The sequence below is a fragment of the Schistocerca cancellata genome, chromosome 3, assembly GCF_023864275.1.
Source record: "Schistocerca cancellata isolate TAMUIC-IGC-003103 chromosome 3, iqSchCanc2.1, whole genome shotgun sequence".
Classification (NCBI taxonomy): Eukaryota; Metazoa; Arthropoda; class Insecta; order Orthoptera; family Acrididae; genus Schistocerca; species Schistocerca cancellata.
This window is the reverse complement of record NC_064628.1, coordinates 606144746-606165439: the sequence shown is the minus strand read 5'-3', so window position 1 is coordinate 606165439 and position 20694 is coordinate 606144746. Positions and strand designations below refer to the sequence as shown.

The 20694-nt window shown below is 43.1% G+C and overlaps 1 protein-coding gene and 1 non-coding gene across 2 annotated transcripts in view; one reads left to right on the top strand and one right to left on the bottom strand.

The window, feature by feature from the left end:
- Positions 1-617: 617 nt before the first annotated feature.
- The window catches only part of LOC126176459 (carbonic anhydrase-related protein 10), a 1153190-nt gene continuing 1133113 nt past the window's right edge, over positions 618-20694 (top strand). The window contains exons 1-2 of the mRNA XM_049923616.1: positions 618-642; positions 739-789. Coding sequence (XP_049779573.1) covers positions 618-642; positions 739-789 — 76 coding nt within the window. The remainder of the gene's footprint in view (positions 643-738; positions 790-20694) is intronic.
- Trnat-ugu (transfer RNA threonine (anticodon UGU)) lies at positions 17807-17880 on the bottom strand. The gene has a single exon. It is a non-coding gene; the product is annotated as a tRNA-Thr (tRNA).

Below are 20694 nucleotides of genomic sequence, written 5' to 3'. Positions count from 1 at the left end.
ACTGATGTTGTGTTGTCTTCATCATCATATCATCCCCAATGACACGCACGTTGCCGAAATGGCGTAAACTAAAAAGACTGGCACCAGGTGAGTTGTCTACCCGACGAGAAGCCCTCGCCACACGACATTTCACTACATCGACCCTTCACGTGAATTTCTGCACTGTATCGCTTCGTGTTAGATTCATATTGAAAGCAACATTTGTCATCGGTCTTCATTTTTCGTGAAAAGAACTGTCCGTGTTTTGCGCTTGAATCAAGTGGTGAAAGTCGTCCACGTGTCGTTTTTGTTCCAGAGTCAAGGTGTCCGGGACAAACTTTGCACAAACTTTTCTTTTTTTGGAAACATTCTGCAAAGTGTCTTAACATTTGATTTAGAGATATCGCCTTATTGCTATTTGTGACACAACAACGCTGACACACTTCGGTCACACGTCAACTTCTTAACATTGTCTGCCCACAACTGACTGCTCAAACGCACATCTGTTGTGTGAAGTAGTTCGTTCACGTGCCACCGTACTTACTGTTCTGACGTCGCTTTATGCAAGGAATAAATCAGTGTCTGAAATTCTGGGGCGGTATCTATATGCGTTAAATTCCGCATAGTTTTTGGTACAAATGTCCAAACAATTCGTATTTCAATGTATGTTTCTGTGACAGAGCGTTTAAATGTAAATAAGCAACAGATATACAATAAACGCCGTGCATACTCTAATTGATGCATATTTCTCTGTTCCAGTAACCTCCGGCGTGAGCTGGGAGGAATGGTGGACCTACGATGGAATATCGGGTAAGTCATAGAAAAATATGTTAAATATTCTTCCGTCATATAAAGTAGGTCGTCAGACGCATGGTACAATTTACTGATTTTCAGCGCTTCAACCGCCGACACTACTCACGTTTTCCTACGTGTGCTTTGAAGTCTGGGATAGCCGCAGCAGAAAATTACAGTTTTTGTAATAAAACATGTTCTACGTTCCGTTCTTTCGTAAATACGAGAGTACACAGGTGTTTTTCTCGTAATAATAACTTTCGCTCTGAGCTGCTGGGCAGATCATTGACGTTTCGTTTCAGATAATTCTACTGGAACGAAGCAGCCAATGTTCGTATTTTCGTCCTAGTTGTCAAGAGAATACCGCTAAAATCTCATTACGGGTCACTAAACTGCTTCAGAGGCTAAACTGACTGAATTTCACGGAACAAAGTGGAGTAACGCTAAAAATAATGTAACCCGATGTAGGTGGAAAAGCGGGAACAAATTGCACCGTACAGTGTGTGTCCTGCGTTTAATGAATTTTTCACTACGCACTCTAAACGCGCGGCATAGAAGTCCAGATGTATTTTGAGTGAGCTCTTCATCCTACATAAAGTAATCACTGTATTTTACGCTCTTTAAGATACATTAAAAACAGCATTATTTAAGTAAAAAGCTTCTTCACTAGTAACTTCGAAGAGGACGAATCCTTTACATGCTTATTACAGGTTTCTCGAAGCTTCTCCGAGAAGTGGCAGACCACTTTATTTGGCAGTTGTTGTGTGCAGTGGTTGTTAAATGAATGAAAACGTGCTCGTCGAGAAATAACAAGAAGAACAAAATACATATTACAGAAAATCCTAAGAGGTGTCCTTCCTTTCCAGATTTTCAGATTAATAGGGGAAAACATCATAAATTGTAGGAATTTCAGCATTTTTCTGAATTTACTGACACCTAATATACGTTTTATAAGTGTAATGCTAACAATGTGAAGACCATTAGCTCAGAAACACATGCCGATAGGTTCTAAAATAATTTTTATACAATTTAAAAGATATAACGCAATAGGTGGAGAGGTGGAAAATGGTAGAGTTTATTGGCAGGCCTTCTAAATTGTACCACTGGTATTATATATTGTACCACTAAAGATTGTCTCAACTTTAGTAAGAAAGACAGAAATTTGTTGAGGTGACTATAATTTATTTTAATTTTGAAGTCATTAGCAGACAAATAGGAACCCTTGTCTAAAATATTAGGTACTTTAGGACAGTTTCAATATTAGCTACTCATTCAGAATTGGAACTATTAAAATGAAATACTTTTTTCTTTACACTCACTTTCGCTCACCAGGCGCAGAATCATACACAACTTTTGAGGCACTTAATCGTTTCTTGCTTCCAGTCAATTTTTCAGACCTTGTAGAACCAGCCTATACACTATTTCGACTTTTGGTTCTGCTAATTTTTGTTCTGTTACGCGTATTTTTCACGTTATAAGAGTCTTTGTCAAGGAGAAATTTCTTTTAGGGATTACTGGTCCCAACGACAACTGATGTAGTTCTGTTTCTCTTTCATTTTTTTAGAGCTTGGATATGGGAAATATCTTTGGGCTTACTGACCCTGTCCTCCTGTAGGTTTGTTTTGTGGGAGTTGAAGAATTCACAGTGCATTACTTGCCTTAGTTTGTTCTGATGTTCCCTGGGAGTTCATGAGTTATCTGTTCAAACTTTTCCTCTTCCTCATTTCTTGCTTATGATTCTGGTTGGGATTTAGTCGCCACGGAATCCGAATCCTGAAAAATGCGTAGATCCAGTGAGCGGACTCCAGTTTTGAAGAATCCACTGCTGCATTTTGCACGGTAGCAGACCTACCGTATGATCCCCCTTAATACTGCGGAATCCTTATCTGATTAATATTGCTGTCGGGGTTTGCGCCAAGCCATTTGTCAGCTCTTGGTTGTAACATGCTTCAGGTGACTTAGAAAATGCTACGGCTATTGACTATAACGTTTGAGTGTTGTTTGAAGCCAGTTAAGATATTGCGAAACCACTATTTGTAGCTGGAGCAGAAGTTTACACATTTTCGTGTGTGTTGCACGTCCGTCTAATATTAATAACTTTTTCCTGATGGAGTCATGCCTTACAATTTTGATGAAGTTCTCCATCCACTAAACAAAGAATTCTCTGGTCATCCAGTCACTGTCTGAAATTGGTAAATATGGTGTCAAATAGAGCTCCAGGTTTTAAACTACCAGAGAATCATTTTTTCTTAAATACTAGCACTGGGCCGCGCGGGATTAGCCGAGCGGTCTTAGGCGCTGCAGTCATGGACTGTGCGGCTGGTCCCGGTGGAGGTTCGAGTCCTCCCACGGGCATGGGTGTGTGTGTTTGTCCTTAGGATACTTTAGGTTAAGTAGTGTGTAAGCTTAGGGACTGATGACCTTGGCAGTTAAGTCCCATAAGATTTCACACACATTTGAACATTTTTTTACTAGCACTGGTGGCACATACCTACAGAAGCACTGAAACAACAATCACATGATTGTGGTATTTGTCCCTCTTTCTGCTATAGTTAGAGTCTCCATTTTCTGCTTCCGTCGTCGTAAAGTGATCTTTTGAGGTTTCTGTACTATGGATAGGCTAGTGTCGTCCATATTTAATATTTGCATAGCCTGAAAACCATATTCGTCCACTAAATGAGAAAGAACTTCAAAAAGCCTTCTTTGTTGAAGCCAACTGCTGTAGCTGCCTAAGAGGCTTCTGCTTTGAGCAGATATAATTCAAGACGCCGAAGTATGAACCTATAATACCATTGTTTACCTTCAATCGCATTTTTAAACCTAAGTGTAATCCGATTTGCTTCTGGAAAGAACAGACGCCAGCCTTTGTAAGTAGGCTCGCGAACATAAAAGCATGTGAGATTCAAGTAGAAGAATGCGACTCACCAGTGCGTCTTCGGGGCTCAAATAAGTAAAGGACCATGTTTCTACTCCGTCTGATATGATAATGTTCTCTCCAGTTTTTCTTTAATTACATGATTGCCAGCTAATATCTCTTATGAATATTTGCTTCAGCAACATTACGCAGCGCATTAACTAAAGTAAGATAATATACGAAAACTATTAGCACAGTTTTAACATATATAATTCTTTCTGTAGTTAAACAAAAAAGGCACGAAATTTAGTCTTTGAAACACAACCAGTAACCAAACCTCTTGTATTTATATATCTACAATTGGAAACATAAGTAACAGTACAGTTACTACAGGATGACAGTTACTGAACTATGTATAAAAAAAGTAAATTAGTTACAAACTACGGTGTGCACACCACACTTTATTCAACATATTAACGTCACCAGATATATTAGGATGTAGGTTATGACATGTTCGATATGCCTGGCATCATTGACGATGATGTGGAGCAGAGGAATAGCGAAATTCTGCGTAACCCGCTGAACAGTGATGCTGTCAATGACCTCCAGAATGGCTACTTTTAGATCAGCAATGGTTTTGGGTTATTGCTGTACACCTTGTCCTTAATATAGCCCCACAAAAAGGCGTCGCATTTGTTCAGATCCAGAGAATAAGGCGAACAATCGAGGCCCATGCCAGTGGCTTCTGGGTACCTCAGAGCCATAATGCGGTCCTCAAAGCGCTCCTTCAGGACATCAAACACTCTCCTCCTTTGCTGGGATCGAGCTTCGTATTGCAGGAACCACATCTTGTCGAAATCAAGGTCACTCCGGATAACTAGGATGAAAGTATGTACCGTTCGGTGGTCATCGTGCTACCTAGGAATATCGCACCGATTATTCTGTGACTGGACTCTGCACACCGTGCAGCCACCTGTTGAGGATGAAGAGGCTTGTCGATAGCGAAATTCGGATTCTGGGTCCTCCAGATGTTCCCATTTTGCTTAGTGATTAATCCATCGAAATGAAAGTGGGCTTCGTCGCTGAACCATGCATGCATACGCATGCTAATACCCTTTATGCTCTGAGCCTAAAGTGAACCGTCCAGAAGTTATGACGATTTTATTTCATGTAGTTCAGTAATTGTCACGCAGTAAGTCAAATGAGCTGTAAACGTTTATCATGAACATTGCTTTGAAGTACCGGTACACCAGTACAGTTTATAAGAACACTCGTGGTGCAATTCATAAGACGATGTCATACTTCATAAACTTCTTTATTACTGACAGAACCTAATGATAATTTTAAACGTTCCTGCTCTACATTAGCACTGTGTAAGTGTAGTTACATGCTATATAATATACCATATAAATAGACTTTACACATCAAAAATGGTTCAAATGGCTCTGACCACTATGGGACGCAACTGCTGTGGTCATCAGTCCCCTAGAACTTAGAACTACTTAAACCTAACTAACCTAAGGACATCACATACACCCATGCCCGAGGCAGGATTCGAACCTGCGACTGTAGCAACAGCGCGGCTCCGAACTGGAGCGCCTAGAACCGCACGGCCACCGCGGCCGGCCTTTACACATCTTTAAGTGAACTGATGCGTAGCTTCACAAACAAATACTTACTTCCTGAGACCTGAAAATAAACTTGAACCACTATACTTCAGAAGTCTCAACAGTCCGAAATTTTAATGATTATGCTTTATTGTTCTTTTGCTAGATTGAGTCTTCTTTCTTTTTATATTTTTTTTGAGGCTAGATTAGTTCCTACTTTACTTTTGATTTTAGGTTGGTCACGTACAAAAGTAGATAAAATATAACACACATTCCGTACAACAGATAGCATCACCATGCAGATAATTTGCTACATAAGTTGGTGGTACAGTAAAAGGCTGTACAATTTATAAGGAATTATTCTAAACAAATCAGTCAAGGGGTAATATACGTTTGTGATTCAGAAGGGCAATAGCAAGGAAAATTGATTTACAATTTAGCAATAAAATGTGATGAACCTCCTACTGACCGGTCCTAGACGTTTATAGAGAGCGCTTAGAAGATATGTCCGGTAAAGATTCATTTCGACGTAACACAAAAATTTAATTACTCTTATTATTTATTCACGCACTGATTATTTACGTTTCTTACACCGTATTTCTGTACAATAGGCCGATAGGTCAGCTTGATAGAGTGCTTACGTGATTCGATTACATGAGATTCTTTGTTTAAAACCTCCATATGCCTTTTACCCCAATTATCTTCGAGAAGTTAGCTACAATATCACCAAAATTTTGCATCAGGTCGAGTGCATATACCCATTTCACTAGAGAAGGGCAAATCGTGTACACTGCTAGTTAGAGCGCCACGTCACCATCACAGCAGCAGGGGGAAGAGTGTGGCTCTGTAGGCGGCCACAAGTTCTCGTGAAAACGAATTGTTCGTTAACGACGGAAGCTGATGAGATGAAAATGAAAAGTCACCGAAGCTTCTGAGCCTCCACCGATAGTTAGTTAAAGAAGAAAACAAAAGCAGTCACCAGATGAAATCTCCTGGCAGATAACAACTGTATGCCGCAACGAAACTCGAACTCACGTAGATAATTGGGGTAAAGGCATATGCAGGTTTTAAACAAAGGATCTCATGTAATCGAATCACGTAAGCATTTCACGTAACCATTTCTGAGCTGAAAAAAGCCAATCAGGAGGTCGCGGACAGCATCACTGTTCAGAGGGTTACGCAGAATTTCTCTATTCCTCTGCGTCACATCTACGCCAAAGATGGCAGTCATATCGAACATGTCATAACCTACATCCTAATATCTCTAGTGACGTGAACATGTTTAATAAAGTGTGTGTACGTTGAAGTTTGTAACAACTTTTTTACACACAGTTCAGAAACTGTCAGTCCGGTACACAGCTTTAATCTGCCAGGAAGTTTCATATAAGTGCACACTCCGCTGCAGAGTAAAAGTCTCATGCCCGTCACCAGATGCTCGGCCACGGTTGCAATATCCTTCCTCTGGATCACAGAATGATCAGTTAATTTTTGATACATGATGTGACTACACCCTGAAACCTTTCACGTGAGCAAACCTCCTATAGATTACAAAATTGTTGGGGCTCTCTTGGTCACTCGTTGATGCACTGCCTCATAGCTTCCGTCTCTGGATCCGTTGCCGAAATGTTGGTGTGTTACAAAATGCATTAGCTTCGGCGGCCCTTTAGAGCAGAACCGAATATGGCAATTAAGTACTAATTTAATTTTTCTCATCCTATGTAAACTGAAAAGTTTTGGCCAGTGATGTTTACCTGTCGTTGGACATAGTTTCTCGGTATTGATTAGCCTTTTCTGTTGCCTTCTGTATGTTCTTTCCGTTATCAACGGAGACTGAGGTCGAAAATCTCCACTGTTACTTCATTGTTCAATGTATTCTTGCCTGTAGTAGCCTCATTCTCGTTGAACTGCGTCTGATACCTTTAATGGACGCCCCCCCCTCCCATCCCATTAACCATGGAACTTGCCGTTGATGGGGAGGCTTGCGTGCCTCAGCGATACAGATAGCCGCACTGTAGGTGCAACCACAACGGAGGGGTATCTGCTGACAGGGCAGACAAACGTGTGGTTCCTGAAGAGGGGCAGCAGCCTTTTCAGTAGTTGCAGGGGCAACAATCTGGATGACTGACTTATTTGGCCTTGTAACATTAACCAAAACGATCTTGCTGTGCTGGTACTGCGAACGGCTGCAAGCAAGGGTAAACTACAGACGTAATTTTTCTCGAGAGCATGCAGCTTTACTGTATGGTTAAATGATGATGGCGTCCTCCTGGGTAAGATATTCCGGAGGCGAAATAGTCCCCCATTCGGATCTCCGGGCGTTGACTACTCAGAAGGACGTCGTTTTCAGGAGAAACAAAACAGGCGTTCTACGGATCGGAGCGTGGAATGTCAGATCCATTAGTCGGGCAGGTAGATTTTTTAAAAAAAGGGAAATGGATTATATAGTTGGAATTAGTGAAGCTCGTCGGATGGAGGAAGAAGACTTCTGGTCAGGTGAATACAGGATTCTAAATACAAAATGTCCGCCCGCGGTATTTGAGTGGTCAGCGCGACAGAATGTAAATCCTAAGGGCCCGGGTTCGATTCCCGGCTGGGTCGGAAATATTCTCCGCTCAGGGACGGGGTGATGTGTTGTCCTAATCATCATCATTTCATCCCCATCGACGAGCAAATAGCCGAAGTTGCGTCAAATCGAAAGACTTGCTGCCAGCGAACGGTCTGCCCGACGGGAGGCCCTAGTCACACGACCTTTACATTTATCTTTTAATACAAAATCAAATAGGGGTAATGCAGGAGTAGGTTTAATAATGAATAAAAAAAAGGAGATTAGTGAGTGCATTATTCTAGCCAAGATAGACACGAAGCTCACGCTTACCACAGTAGTACAAGTTTATATGTCAACTAGCTCCGCAGATGAAGAGATTGAAGAAATGTATGATCAGATAAAAGAAATAATTAAGATAGTGAAGGGAGAAGAGAATTTAATAGTCATGGGACACTGGAATTCGATAGTAGGGAAAGGAAGAGAAGGAAAAGTAGCAGATCAGAATTTGGCACAGAGCATAATTTAATCGTAACTAACACTAGGTTTAAGAATCATAAAAGAAGGTTGTATACGTGGTTCAAATGGTTCAAATGGCTCTGAGCACTATGGGACTTAACTTCTAAGGTCATCAGTCCCTTAGAACTTAGAACTACTTAAACATAACTAACCTAAGGACATCACACTCATCCACACCCGAGGCAGGATTCGAACCTGCGACCGCAGCAGCAGCGCGGTTCCGGACTGAAGCGCCTAGAACCACTCGGCCACCTCGGCCGGCTTTTCATCCTTAAGTTTTGCGCGCCATTGTATTTACGAGTCGCGCGGTTCCAGACTGTAGCGCCTAGAACCGCTCGGCCATCACGGCCGGCTTGTATACGTGGAAGATTAAAACTGAAGATTAAACTGCAGATTAAAACTGAAGAAACTGCAAAAGAGTGGGAATTTATTGAGATGGGACGAGGATAAAATGAAAGAACCAGAATTTGTAGCGAGTTTTAGAGGGAGCATTAGGGAACGATTAACAAGAACAAGGGAAAGAAATGCAATAGAAGAACAATGGGTAGCTTTGAGAGATGAAATAGTGAAGGCAGCTGAGGATAAAGAAGGTAAAAAGACGAGGGCTAGTAGAAATCCTTGGGTAACAGAAGAGATACTGAATTTATTTGAAGAAAGGAGAAAATATAAAAATGCAGTAAATGAAGCAGGCGAAAAGGAATACAAACGTCTCAAAAATGAGATCGACAGGAAGAGCAAAATGGCTAAGCAGAGACGGCTAGAGGACAAATGTAAGAATGTAGAGTCATATATCACTAAGGGTAAGATAGGTACTACCTACAGAGAAATTAAAGAGGCCCTTGGAGAAAAGAGAACCACTTGTATGAATATCAAGTGCTCAGATGGCAAACTAGTTTCAAGCAAAGAAGGGGAAGCAGAAAGGTGGAAGGTGTATATAAAGAGACTATATAAGTGTGTTGTACTCGAGGGCAGGAAAGAGGACGTAGATGAAGATGAAACTGGAGATACGATACTGCGTGAAGAATTTGATAGAGCACTAAAAGACCTAAGTCGAATCAAGGTTCAAATGCTTCAAATGGCTCTGAGCACTATGCGCCTAGAACTTAGAACTAATTAAGCCGAACTAACCTAAGGACATCACACACATCCATGCCCGAGGCAGGATTCGAAACTGCGACCGTAGCGGTCGCTCGGCGCCAGACTGCACCGCCTAGAACCGCAGGGCCACTCCGACCGGCTCGAAACAAGGCCCCGGAAATAGACAACATTCCATTAGAACAACTGATAGCCTTGGGAGAGCCAGCCCTGACAAGACTCTACCATCTGATGAGCAAGATGTCTGAGATAGTCGAAATACCCTCAGACTTCCAGAAAAATATAATAATTCCAATCCCAAAGAAAGCAGCTGTTGACAGATGTGAAAATTACCGAACTATCAGTTTAATAAGTCATGGCTGCCAAATACTGAGACGAATTCCTTACGGACGAATGGAAAAACTGATAGAAGCCGACCTTGGGGAAGCTCAATTGGATTCCGTAGAAATCTTGGAACATGTGAGACAATACTGACCCAACGACTTATCTTAGAAGATAGATTACGGAAAGGCACACCTTCGTTTCTAGCATTTGTAAACTTAGAGAAAGCTTTTGACAATGTTGACTGGAATACTCTCTTTCAAATTCTGAAGGTGGCAGGGGTCAAATAAAGGGAGCGAAAGGCTATTTAGAATTTGTACAGAAACCAGATCGCAGTTATAAGAGTCGAGGGGCGTGGAAGGGTAGCAGTAGTTTGAAAATGAGTGAGACAGGGGTGTAGCCTATTCTCGATGTTATTCAATCTATATATTGAGCAAGCAGTAAAGGAAACGAAAGAAATATTTGGAGTAGGAATTAAAATCCACGGAGAAGAAATAAAAGATTGAGGTTTGACGATGACATTGTAATCCTGTCAGAGACAGTAAAGAACTTTGAAGAGCAGTTGAACGGAATTGACAGTGTCTTGAAAGGAATATATAAGACGAACATCAACAAAATCAAAACGAGGGTAATGGAATGTAATCTAATTAAATCAGGTGACGCTGAGGGAATTAGTTTTGCTGTTTATGAAGCAAAATAACTGATGATGCTCGATGTAGAGAGGATATATAATGTAGGCTGGACATGGCAAGAAAAGCGTTTCTGAAGAAGAGAAATTTGTTAACATCGAGTATAGATTTAAGTGTCAGGAGGTCATTTCTAGAAGTATTTGTATGGAATGTAGCCATATGTAAGGGTGTGGAACATGGACGATAAATAGTTTTGGCAAGAAGAGAATAGAAGCTTTCGAAATGTGATGCTACTGAAGAATGTTAAAGATTAGATGGGTAGATCACGTAACTAATGAGAAGGTATTGAACAGAATTGGGGGAAAGAGGAATTTCTAGCACAACAGGACAAGAAGAAGGCATCGGTTGGTAGGACATGTTCCGAGGCATCAAGTGATCACCAATTTAGTATTGGAGGGCTGCGTGGACGGTAAAAATCGTAGAGGAAGACCGAGAGATGAATACACTAAGCAGATTCAGAATGATGTAGGGTGCAGTAGTTACTTAGAGGTAAAGAAACTTGCACAGGATAGAGTAGCATGGAGAGCCACATGAAACCAGTCTCTGGACAGAAGACCACAACAACAACAACAACCTTAGTGGATGTCATCTTTTATTCGAAAAATGTTGAGTAACGTACTGTCTCACATAAAATTCCAGTTTTGGCTGCACGTGTTTAGCGTATGATCTTTAATAAACATGAAATTAATTTTCTGATCTTTGTGTCACATAAAATATTGTGCCAAAAGTCTGGTAAATAAGTAGAAGGCAGGCTGATTAAGGATCCACATCTTGCCGAATAGGAGGTTATCAGGAAAGGAGCTCTAACTCGGAAGGTACAGAATTCGATAGTGAAACCGCGCTTTTTCTTATGAGTTATTCAAGCGTTTATCTTCAGCATTGTAGGAAGAGAACGAAAACTCGAGATACGGATTATCGGACGGTGATCTGAATACCGATTATTTTTGAAAGCAAGTCCCTTGATCATTGGACATGAAGTCAACTACCTGCTTAGCGTAATATTATAAGGCTTTGGTTGGCGTGCCTATACAGCAATGATGATCAATTATTTCACCAGCTTCTAATTCGTCAAATGTACGCTTTATTACGTCAGTAGCTAGTTTCACGTCTGTATGTAGCTCACACTGTTTTACTGCTCAAAAAATATTCTCATATTTTGCACTGAAAGATGTCTGCTGTTGCACGCCTTTAGGAATAGTATTAGTCAAATAAGAATAATGTATAATAAACTTTCGTCTCGCGACATTCAGTCGACGTTATTTTATTTTCGATTTATACCAACCGTGGTCATAATGAAACAATCACTGTATATGCTTGAAATGTTCTTGGGGAATGGCATCGAATAGTGTGGCGGAACCTGCACAATATTTCAACGTGATAAACTGTCACACCTGGACATGAAGGCACGATAAGATCATACGCAACACACAAGAACTGTTCAAGCAATTTTAACACCGTGCATGCATTTAACAGCAAATCGATATATATGTTGTGCCCATGAAACGAAATTTTCAGCTGAAAATTGTTCTTACTTTCCAGTACGCTTTTGACAAGAAAGATTCACACATATTATAAAAATGTATTTCAGTGTGAGCCTGTTGTGTGTGTATGTGTGACCGATTTCAAGCAAACTTGGTAGACACATGTCCCCTACTGTCAGGAAACAATCGCTATGGGGTAAGAACCACCTACCTGTTATAGCTAAAGAGATATGACGTCATAAACACTGAGATACGTGAAAAAATGTCGCATCACTTATGAAGTTTTAATATATTTATTCTTTACTACCAAGACACTGGTACAGTCGAGTGAACTTGTGGAAATCCCTAACACCTCCGGCGCTTTTGATAGATTTCAACTGCGAAACCCAAATGGCTGTATGCGAAAACAATAGCCGTCTTTAAATAGATGAAGTGGATTTGTCATAGAGACGTTTACAAAACCACGTGGAAGAAACGTGAAGCAACTGCGCCCAGCATACAGAAACTGTCCGGAGTCATATTCTTTTATAAGGATGCTTTACTTACGAATTTGTACTTAACGCATATTTCTTTGTACGACTTTTGATAATTTCTAAGGTGTTTTCATGAATACGAGTAAATGAAATTTTTCGATATTTCTCTTCAAAGGCGATAAAATGGTTCAAATGGCTCTGAGCACTATGGGACCTAACTACTGTGGTCTTCAGTCCCCTAGAACTTAGAACTACTTAAATCTAACTAACCTAAGGACATCACACACATCCATGCCCGAGGCAGGATTCGAACCTGCGACCGTAGCAGTCGCGCGGTTCCGGACTGCGCGCCTAGCACCGCTAGACCACCGCGGCCGGCTCTCTTCAAAGACAGCTCACTTTTTTTCGTTTCTAGTAGAAAACTGGCAAAATGATTATTTAAAAAAAATTCTTTATTCAAATTAGTATATTTATACATATCAACCCACTAGCTAAGTACATTAGTGGGTCCCAATTTCATAGAAATTTACATTTCTGCAGCTTGATTTCTAACACTACAGGTATAAACTATAATCCTTCACCACTACCGGGATCTCTAGTCTACTGTTATTCAATTTATACATGTATCTGAGTGCTAGTTGATTTTAACTTCCTCTACAACTATTAGTATTAGGGTGCAACTTTATTTATCCTACTGGTGTACACTACCTGCAGCGTTACAGGTGTGTCAGCAATCTACAAACCTATGTTATTGTTGGCCTTGCCCACCGAGCTAACCCCAGTGGGCGTGCCCCTGGCACTGCGCTGGCCGATGACTTTGATTCGCTGCAGTACTATGTTAATAATTATTCCTTTCTAAATCTACAACTAACCTATTTGTAATATCTACTGTCATAGTTGGTGCTTGTCACAAGTCCAGACACCGGCGGAACAGGATAGGAGCACGGAGTCTAAGTCAGGTATTGATTATTTATTGATTGATTGATTGTTCCTTGAAAATTCCCTAAGGACTTATCTGGAAATTTCCTCTGAAAGTTTGTCCAGGATGTAAAATGTGTCCTCTTGCCTGAGCAGGTGGTGCGTATCGTGGTTAGGAAGTTGTCTAAGCTGATGTGCAACATCGTCAAAGAGGGGCCACTCATACACATGGTCTGGAGTGCCTTGCACAGTACCACAGTCACACGTTGGTGTAGCCCGCTTTGACGTATGTAAGCCTTAAACGTTCCTCAATGTTTGGCAACAGCACGTAAGTTCTTCGCCCCGTTACATCATTATTTCAGTGATCTTGTCACAGTTCTATCCCTCTTCTTTTAATTCCAGGCTTGTCCCCAACATAAACCTCCATTATTTCCTCTACTTTTTCCCTCCTCTCCGTCTTCACCCAGTACCAGGTAGTCTGTTCTCTTGTTTTTATGTCCAGTGGACAGAGCCCCATTAGGAAGAGAAGTACCCCTCCCCAAGGAGTTGTTCTGTATGCTCCTACTGAGCGCAGGAGCATGTTTCGCTGCACCCTTCTTACGGCCATGGCAGGCATAACCCTCGTGACCCTGTGTGTCCAGACCCCTGACCCGTATACTACTATCAAAATGAGACGATCGAAGTTAGAATGCTATTGTGATACAATTTAATTAGGTCAGGTGGGAGATGGAATCGTTTGTGACCAATTCCGATGAGGTTATTTAACATTACCAATGATCTTTGTGATACGGTGTCAATGTGTGATGCATAGTTCCACCTCTCGTCGACGACTACAAGTAGATAACGGGTCTCACGGTGCCGAAGAACTGGTGAGCCGTTAATTCTTACGGTTGGATTCCTAACAAGTTAGCCTTTGAGTAGCAAGTATGTGGACATGCTAGGGGCAAAATGTTCTCACTAGTTCTGTTTATTACTAGCTGACAAACCCGACATGTTGTCTGTTGTGTTCTTGAGTCCTGAGACTGGTTTGATGCAGCTCTTCATGCTACTCTATCCTGTGCAAGCTTCTTCATCTTCCAGTACTTACTGCAACCTACATCCTTCGCCGGCCGGTGTGGCCAAGCGGTTCTAGAAGCTCCAGTCTGGAACCGCGCGGCCGATACGGCCGCAGGTTCAAATCCTGCCTCGGGCATGGATGTGTGTGATGTCCTTGGGTTAGTTAGGTTTAAGTATTTCTAAGTTCTTGGGGGCTGATGACCTCAGATGTTAAGCCCCATAGTGCTCAGAGCCTACATCTTTCTGAATCTGCTTAGTGTACTCATCTCTTGGTCTCCCTCTACGATTTTTACCCTCCACCCTGCCCTCCAATGCTAAATTTGTGATCCCTTGATGCCTCAGAACATGCCCTACCAACTGGTCCCTTCTTCTTGTCGAGTTGTGCCACAAACTCCTCTTCTCCCCAATGTTATTCAGTACCTCCTCATTAGCTATGTGATCAAACCATCTAATCTTCAGCATTATTCTGTAGCACCACATTTCGAAAGCTTCTATTCTCTTCTTGTCCAAACTATTTATCGTCCATGTTTCACTTCCATACATGGCTACACTCCATACCAATACTTTCAGAAACGACTTAAATCTATACTCGATGTTAACAAACCCGACATACACCGGCAAAATTAATTTGCGGGATATGTCGGGTCTGTCAGCTAGTAATAAACAGAACTACTGAGAACAATCTACGATGCGGGAGAATGGTAATGAAAGCTGCGCGAGAAGAAAATATTCGCTATCGTAGATTAGAAAATTACTGTTAAATACTTGGTCCTTTAATATAGAGACTATAGAGAACTTAAAGCCCCAAAGCTCTCTAAAATCAAAAGAGCATCTTTTTATATACTCAGGAAAGTAATGTCTTGTCTGGTTAGACTGGCTCCGCAACTAGCCTAAAGCGCAGTTTGTTAAACCTTCAGTTACATTGACAACGAAAGGTAGAGATATCGCATGCGGAGGTCTACAGACCATATATTTGTGTTCTAAAAAAATCTATTCGAAGCGCGGTACAAATAACAGCGAAAGCGCTTTTCTTTGTCAATGCAATACCCATAAACAACTCGCGCATAGTCAACCAGGCCTGTTACTATTCAGGTAGTCGTCGTCCTGGGAGAGGACGGGGTAGGGGTGGAGCTAAAAAAAATAAAAAGAGAAAAAGAAACGGCCAACGAGTTGCTGTTAGTTGTTCTGCTTTGCATAGCGTATAAATACGCAAGCGCCGCCGGCGGCGGGCTGGCGAACAAAACGCAGGTGGCGGGCGCCTCACCTCCGGCAGTGGCGCGCCACATTCCTGGCGCGCGTTTCCGCCTACTCGCCCGCTCAGCTGATGCATAAGCTCCGCCAAATAATATATTTCGCTAGCGAAAGCTGGAAGCTAAAGGAGGGCACTGTGCTGCAGAAAGGAAGGCGGAAGGCTGAGAATTGCTAGGGACGGAAGAGGGGGCGGGGGGGGGGGGTGGAGGGAGGAGGGTGCTGCGTATGTGCTGCGTTGGGGCATGAGTAGATGTGTGTGTGTGTGTGTGTGTGTCGCAGCATAAATCCACTGGCGACCTGCCGCCTGCGCGCACGTCACGCAGCTGAGCGGCGCCACCTTGAAGTACGCCCCCGCGGTATGCGCCGTGCCCTGCCCTGCCGAGCGCCGCGCAGCACAAACTGAAAACATAAAACACTGCCGTCCGCTGCAAATGTTCGGCCGGCGCTGCTTTGCATAATGCGACCCCCGAGCCCGCCGCGCCGCGCCGCGGCCCGCCTCGCTGTTCCCGTTACTGTAGCAGAGAACGGCACAGCACGATTGCCACAGCCTCCCTCGAGTACGCTATGTCGTGTCGCGATGGCAAAGTAGAAAAAAAGACTGCAGAGTCAAATACAGAAGCTGCAGTGTCCTTGCGCAGTTTCACTTTGTTCCAGCTATATTGCTAACAAGGAACTTCTTGAGCTCAATCTTTAGTGAGGCTCATTTCAAAGCGTTGTATTAACAATTATGGCAAGAAAGGTGCTAGCTAGTAATATACGAGGTGCATTCAAGTTCTAAGGCCTCCGATTTTTTTTTCTAATTATCTACTCACCCGAAATCGATGAAACTGGCGTTACTTCTCGACGTAATCGCCCTGCAGACGTACACATTTTTCACAACGCTGACGCCATGATTCCATGGCAGCGGCGAAGGCTTCTTTAGGAGTCTGTTTTGACCACTGGAAAATCGCTGAGGCAATAGCAGCACGGCTGGTGAATGTGCGGCCAAGGAGAGCGTCTTTCATTGTTGGAAAAAGCCAAAAGTCACTAGGAGCCAGGTCAGGTGAGTAGGGAGCATGAGGAATCACTTCAAAGTTGTTATCACGAAGAAACTGTTGCGTAACGTTAGCTCGATGTGCGGGTGCGTTGTCTTGGTGAAACAGCACACGCGTAGCCCTTCCCGGACGTTTTTGTTGCAGTGCTGGAAGGAATTTGTTCTTCAAAACATTTTCGTAGGATGCACCTGTTACCGTAGTGCCCTTTGGAACGCAATGGGTAAGGATTACGCCCTCGCTGTCCCAGAACATGGACACAATCAGTTTTTCAGCACTGGCGGTTACCCGAAATTTTGTTGGTGGTGGTGAATCTGTGGGCTTCCATTGAGCTGACTGGCGTTTTGTTTCTGGATTGAAAAATGGCTTCCACGTCTCATCCATTGTCACAACCGACGAAAAGAAAGTCCCATTCATGCTGTCGTTGTGCGTCAACACTGCTTGGCAACATGCCACACGGGCAGCCATGTGGTCGCCCGTCAGCATTCGTGGCACGCACCTGGATGACACTTTTCACATTTTCAGTTCGTCATGCAGGATTGTGTGCACAGAACCCAAAGAAATGCCAACTCTGGAGGCGATCTGTTCAAAAGTCATTTGCCGATCCCCCAAAACAATTCTCTCCACTTTCTCGATTATGTCGTCAGACCGGCTTGTGCGAGCCCGAGGTTGTTTCGGTTTGTTGTGACACGATGTTCTGCCTTCATTAAACAGTCGCACCCATGAACGTACTTTCGACACATCCATAACTCCATCACCACATGTCTCCTTCAACTGTCGATGAATTTCAGTTGGTTTTACACCACGCAAATTCAGAAAACGAATGATTGCATGCTGTTCAAGTAAGGAAATCGTCGCCATTTTAAGTATTGAAAACAGTTCTCATTCTCGCCGCTGGCGGTAAAATTCCATCTGCCGTACGGTGCTGCCATCTCTGGAACGTATTGACAATGAACGCGGCCTCATTTTAAAACAATGCCATGTTTCTATCTGTTTCCAGTCCGGAGAAAAAAAATCGGAGGCCTTAGAACTTGAATGCACCTCATATACTACGATGGTATCTGTTCTTTCGGACATGTCCGAAAGAACAGATATCATCGGTGACCATGCAGCTCTTTAGAATGAAATTACAATGAAATGAATACTCTTAGCTGCTTACCGGCGTTGACATACGCCAATGGGGACAGATGAAAATGTGTTCCCCGACCGGGACTCGAACCCGGGATCTCCTGCTTACATGGCACACGCTCTATCCAGCTGAGCCACCGAGGACATAGAGGATGGCGCGACTGCAGCGATTTATCTCTGGCACTCCTCCCGCGAAACTCACATTCTCAACGTGTTGGCCCGCACTACATTCGTAGTGCCCCCGCCCATTATACTCATTACTCGCGGCGCGTTTCCGATTCCCTTAAGAGTTCGAGCACAGTTTGTGTCAAGTGGCCGGTGACCCTTAACTAAATATATATACTAAGATTCCATGTAAGCAGGAGATCCCGGGTTCGAGTCCTGGTCGGGGAACACATTTTCATCTGTCCCCGTTGACGTATGTCAACGCCTGTAAGCAGCTGAGGGTGTTCATTTCATTGTAATTTCTAGCTAGTAATCACTCACAATGAGAGTCAGGAGGACGACAGAAAATGGGTGTCCGAAAGGTGTAGAGGTCAACCTTCTAGGGGACCTACGTATTACACTTCACAAAAAGGACATCGTTGACATTCAAGAAATGTTCAAGACAAAACATTAGCTTGCGCCACGAACACCGAATGAAAACTGGCACGCCACAGTGTTCATAGAGGTTCGCACCGTGAAGATTGAAGGTGGACTCCTTGGGAATTACAAACCGCCCAGGACGTTCAAATAGGTATCCACACTTCTAGAATGCATATAGAATCACATTGGTGTGAAGGGATGAAGAGAACTGATGGAATCTGATGGCATGCAGTCGAATCCGAAACAGTCTGTCGTGAAGATTATCGTGATACTGGCTATCATTTAAGGGGAAGCTACAGGCAGTGCCATAACAAGTGTCACAGACAGCGTAAAAACAAACATCCAGAAGATCAGTTTGTCCGGTGGTTCCAGGTAATATAAACTGAAATGGCACTTACTTTTCAGGAATGATAGTTTGCTCTAAAGAAGTATGAGTTTTATGCATAGACCAGGAATCAGTTATTATTGTTATTATTATTAGCACTCCGTCGTCAGGCCACTAGTGGCCTACCGGGACCATCTGACCGCCGTGTCATCCTCAGTGGAGGATGCGGATAGGAGGGGCGTAGGGTCAGTACACCGCTCTCCCGGTCGTTATTCTTGACCGAAGCCGCTACTATTCGGTCGAGTACCTCCTCAATTGGCATCACGAGTCTGAGTGCAACCCGAAAAATGGCAACAACTCATGGCGGCCTGGATGGTCACCCATCCAAGTGCCGACCACGCCCGACAGCGCTTTAGTTCGGTAATCTCACGGGAACTGGTGTATCCACTGTTTCAAGGCCGTTGCCTTAGACCAGGAATGAAACAAAAGCAAATTATTTTCACCAGCTATCGGCCAAAAGCAGTGCGTATATCATAGCTGTACTTCTCGTACGCCCATTTTCACACTCTTGCTTGCTGTGACGTAAATATTCCCTACTGCCCTCGCAAGATCACGCACACGAGAAGGAATCGTAAGGGGCACAGCACGTCCTACTTGTTGCAACACTATAAATAACTTTCCCGCCAATTTACCATCCAGATTAACAGTCGGCTTAATTGTATTCGAATGCGTTAAGGCACTGATGTTAGTTGATGTTGGTATAACTGTCTTGGTATCTCTTATTTCCAGGGTTCCTTTCATACGCATTATCTCATCAAGACCCCATTGTTGCAAACAAATTCCTTAATGAACTACAGGATAAGTTCGTTTATCTATTGGTTCAAATGGCTCTGAGCACTATGGGACTCAACATCTTAGGTCATAAGTCCCCTAGAACTTAAAACTACTTAAACCTAACTAACCTAAGGACAGCACACACACCCATGCCCGAGGCAGGATTCGAACCTGCCACCGTAGCAGTCCCGCGGTTCCGGACTGCAGCGCCAGAACCGCTAGACCACCGCGGCCGGCTTCGTGTATCTCATCTACGAATTTTCGGGCCGATTCCGCAGTTTGCTGTGCATCGTCAATCGACGCTTCGTTTGAAGTTACGTTATCGTAGATCTTCTAGTTCTGCAGCACTGTTTAAAGTTGTGCAACCATCCACTGGTTCCCTCGAAACCGCTGTAATCTGTGTCGCGAGCAATTTGATGCTCATAACGTAGTAGATCGCTAACATGCACATCCTGTAAATTGTATTGAGCATCCTTGATACGCGCAAACACCAGTTTTTGTGACAAGTGCGGCTTGTGGTCCCTTGAATATGAGTAGTTTTTCTTATACACTAAAACAGTCATATTGCTACGGACTTAATAATTTTTTTTTTTTTTTTTTTTTTTTTTTTAGTATGCTACCAATGATCTTCCATGTACGTAATTACGTACAGAACCCGCTCTTGGACAACGATATTCCTTTTCTGTGTTTCACTGGAGACGGGATTTGTGGATCCCTGACCGACAAGTATGATGAGCTACGTGGCTCGACACCTTTTTCAGTATCACTCTTACTTGTTAAAGACGTGTCGTCATCATTCTACTCCTCATGAATATTGTCTGCACAGTTGAGCGTATACGTCACCACAGATGCCAATGGCTCGCAGAAACGCTACTAGTTCGTCTGGCACTTATTTCTCACTCTGCGAAATTCCTTAGATTCTTTCTGACGAAATATTAGTCTCGGAAACTGTCGTAGGTGTAATGCAATGTTTGCTTCGTTTACCGCTGCTGCTGCTCTGCTTTTTATCAACACCAATACCACTGGAGCGCTGTTATGATTTTCTCGTTGACTAAGTAGTTCAGCTACGCTCCATAGCCTCATGCTGTGCTCACCACTGGATACCTGCAGTCCGCACCCAGTAGCCACGAGCAGTCAATTTTGTGGATGCATGGTGGACAATATGATGGGCGTATTTGCCGTAAACATCATTGGCTTTTTGCAATTTCGCACTC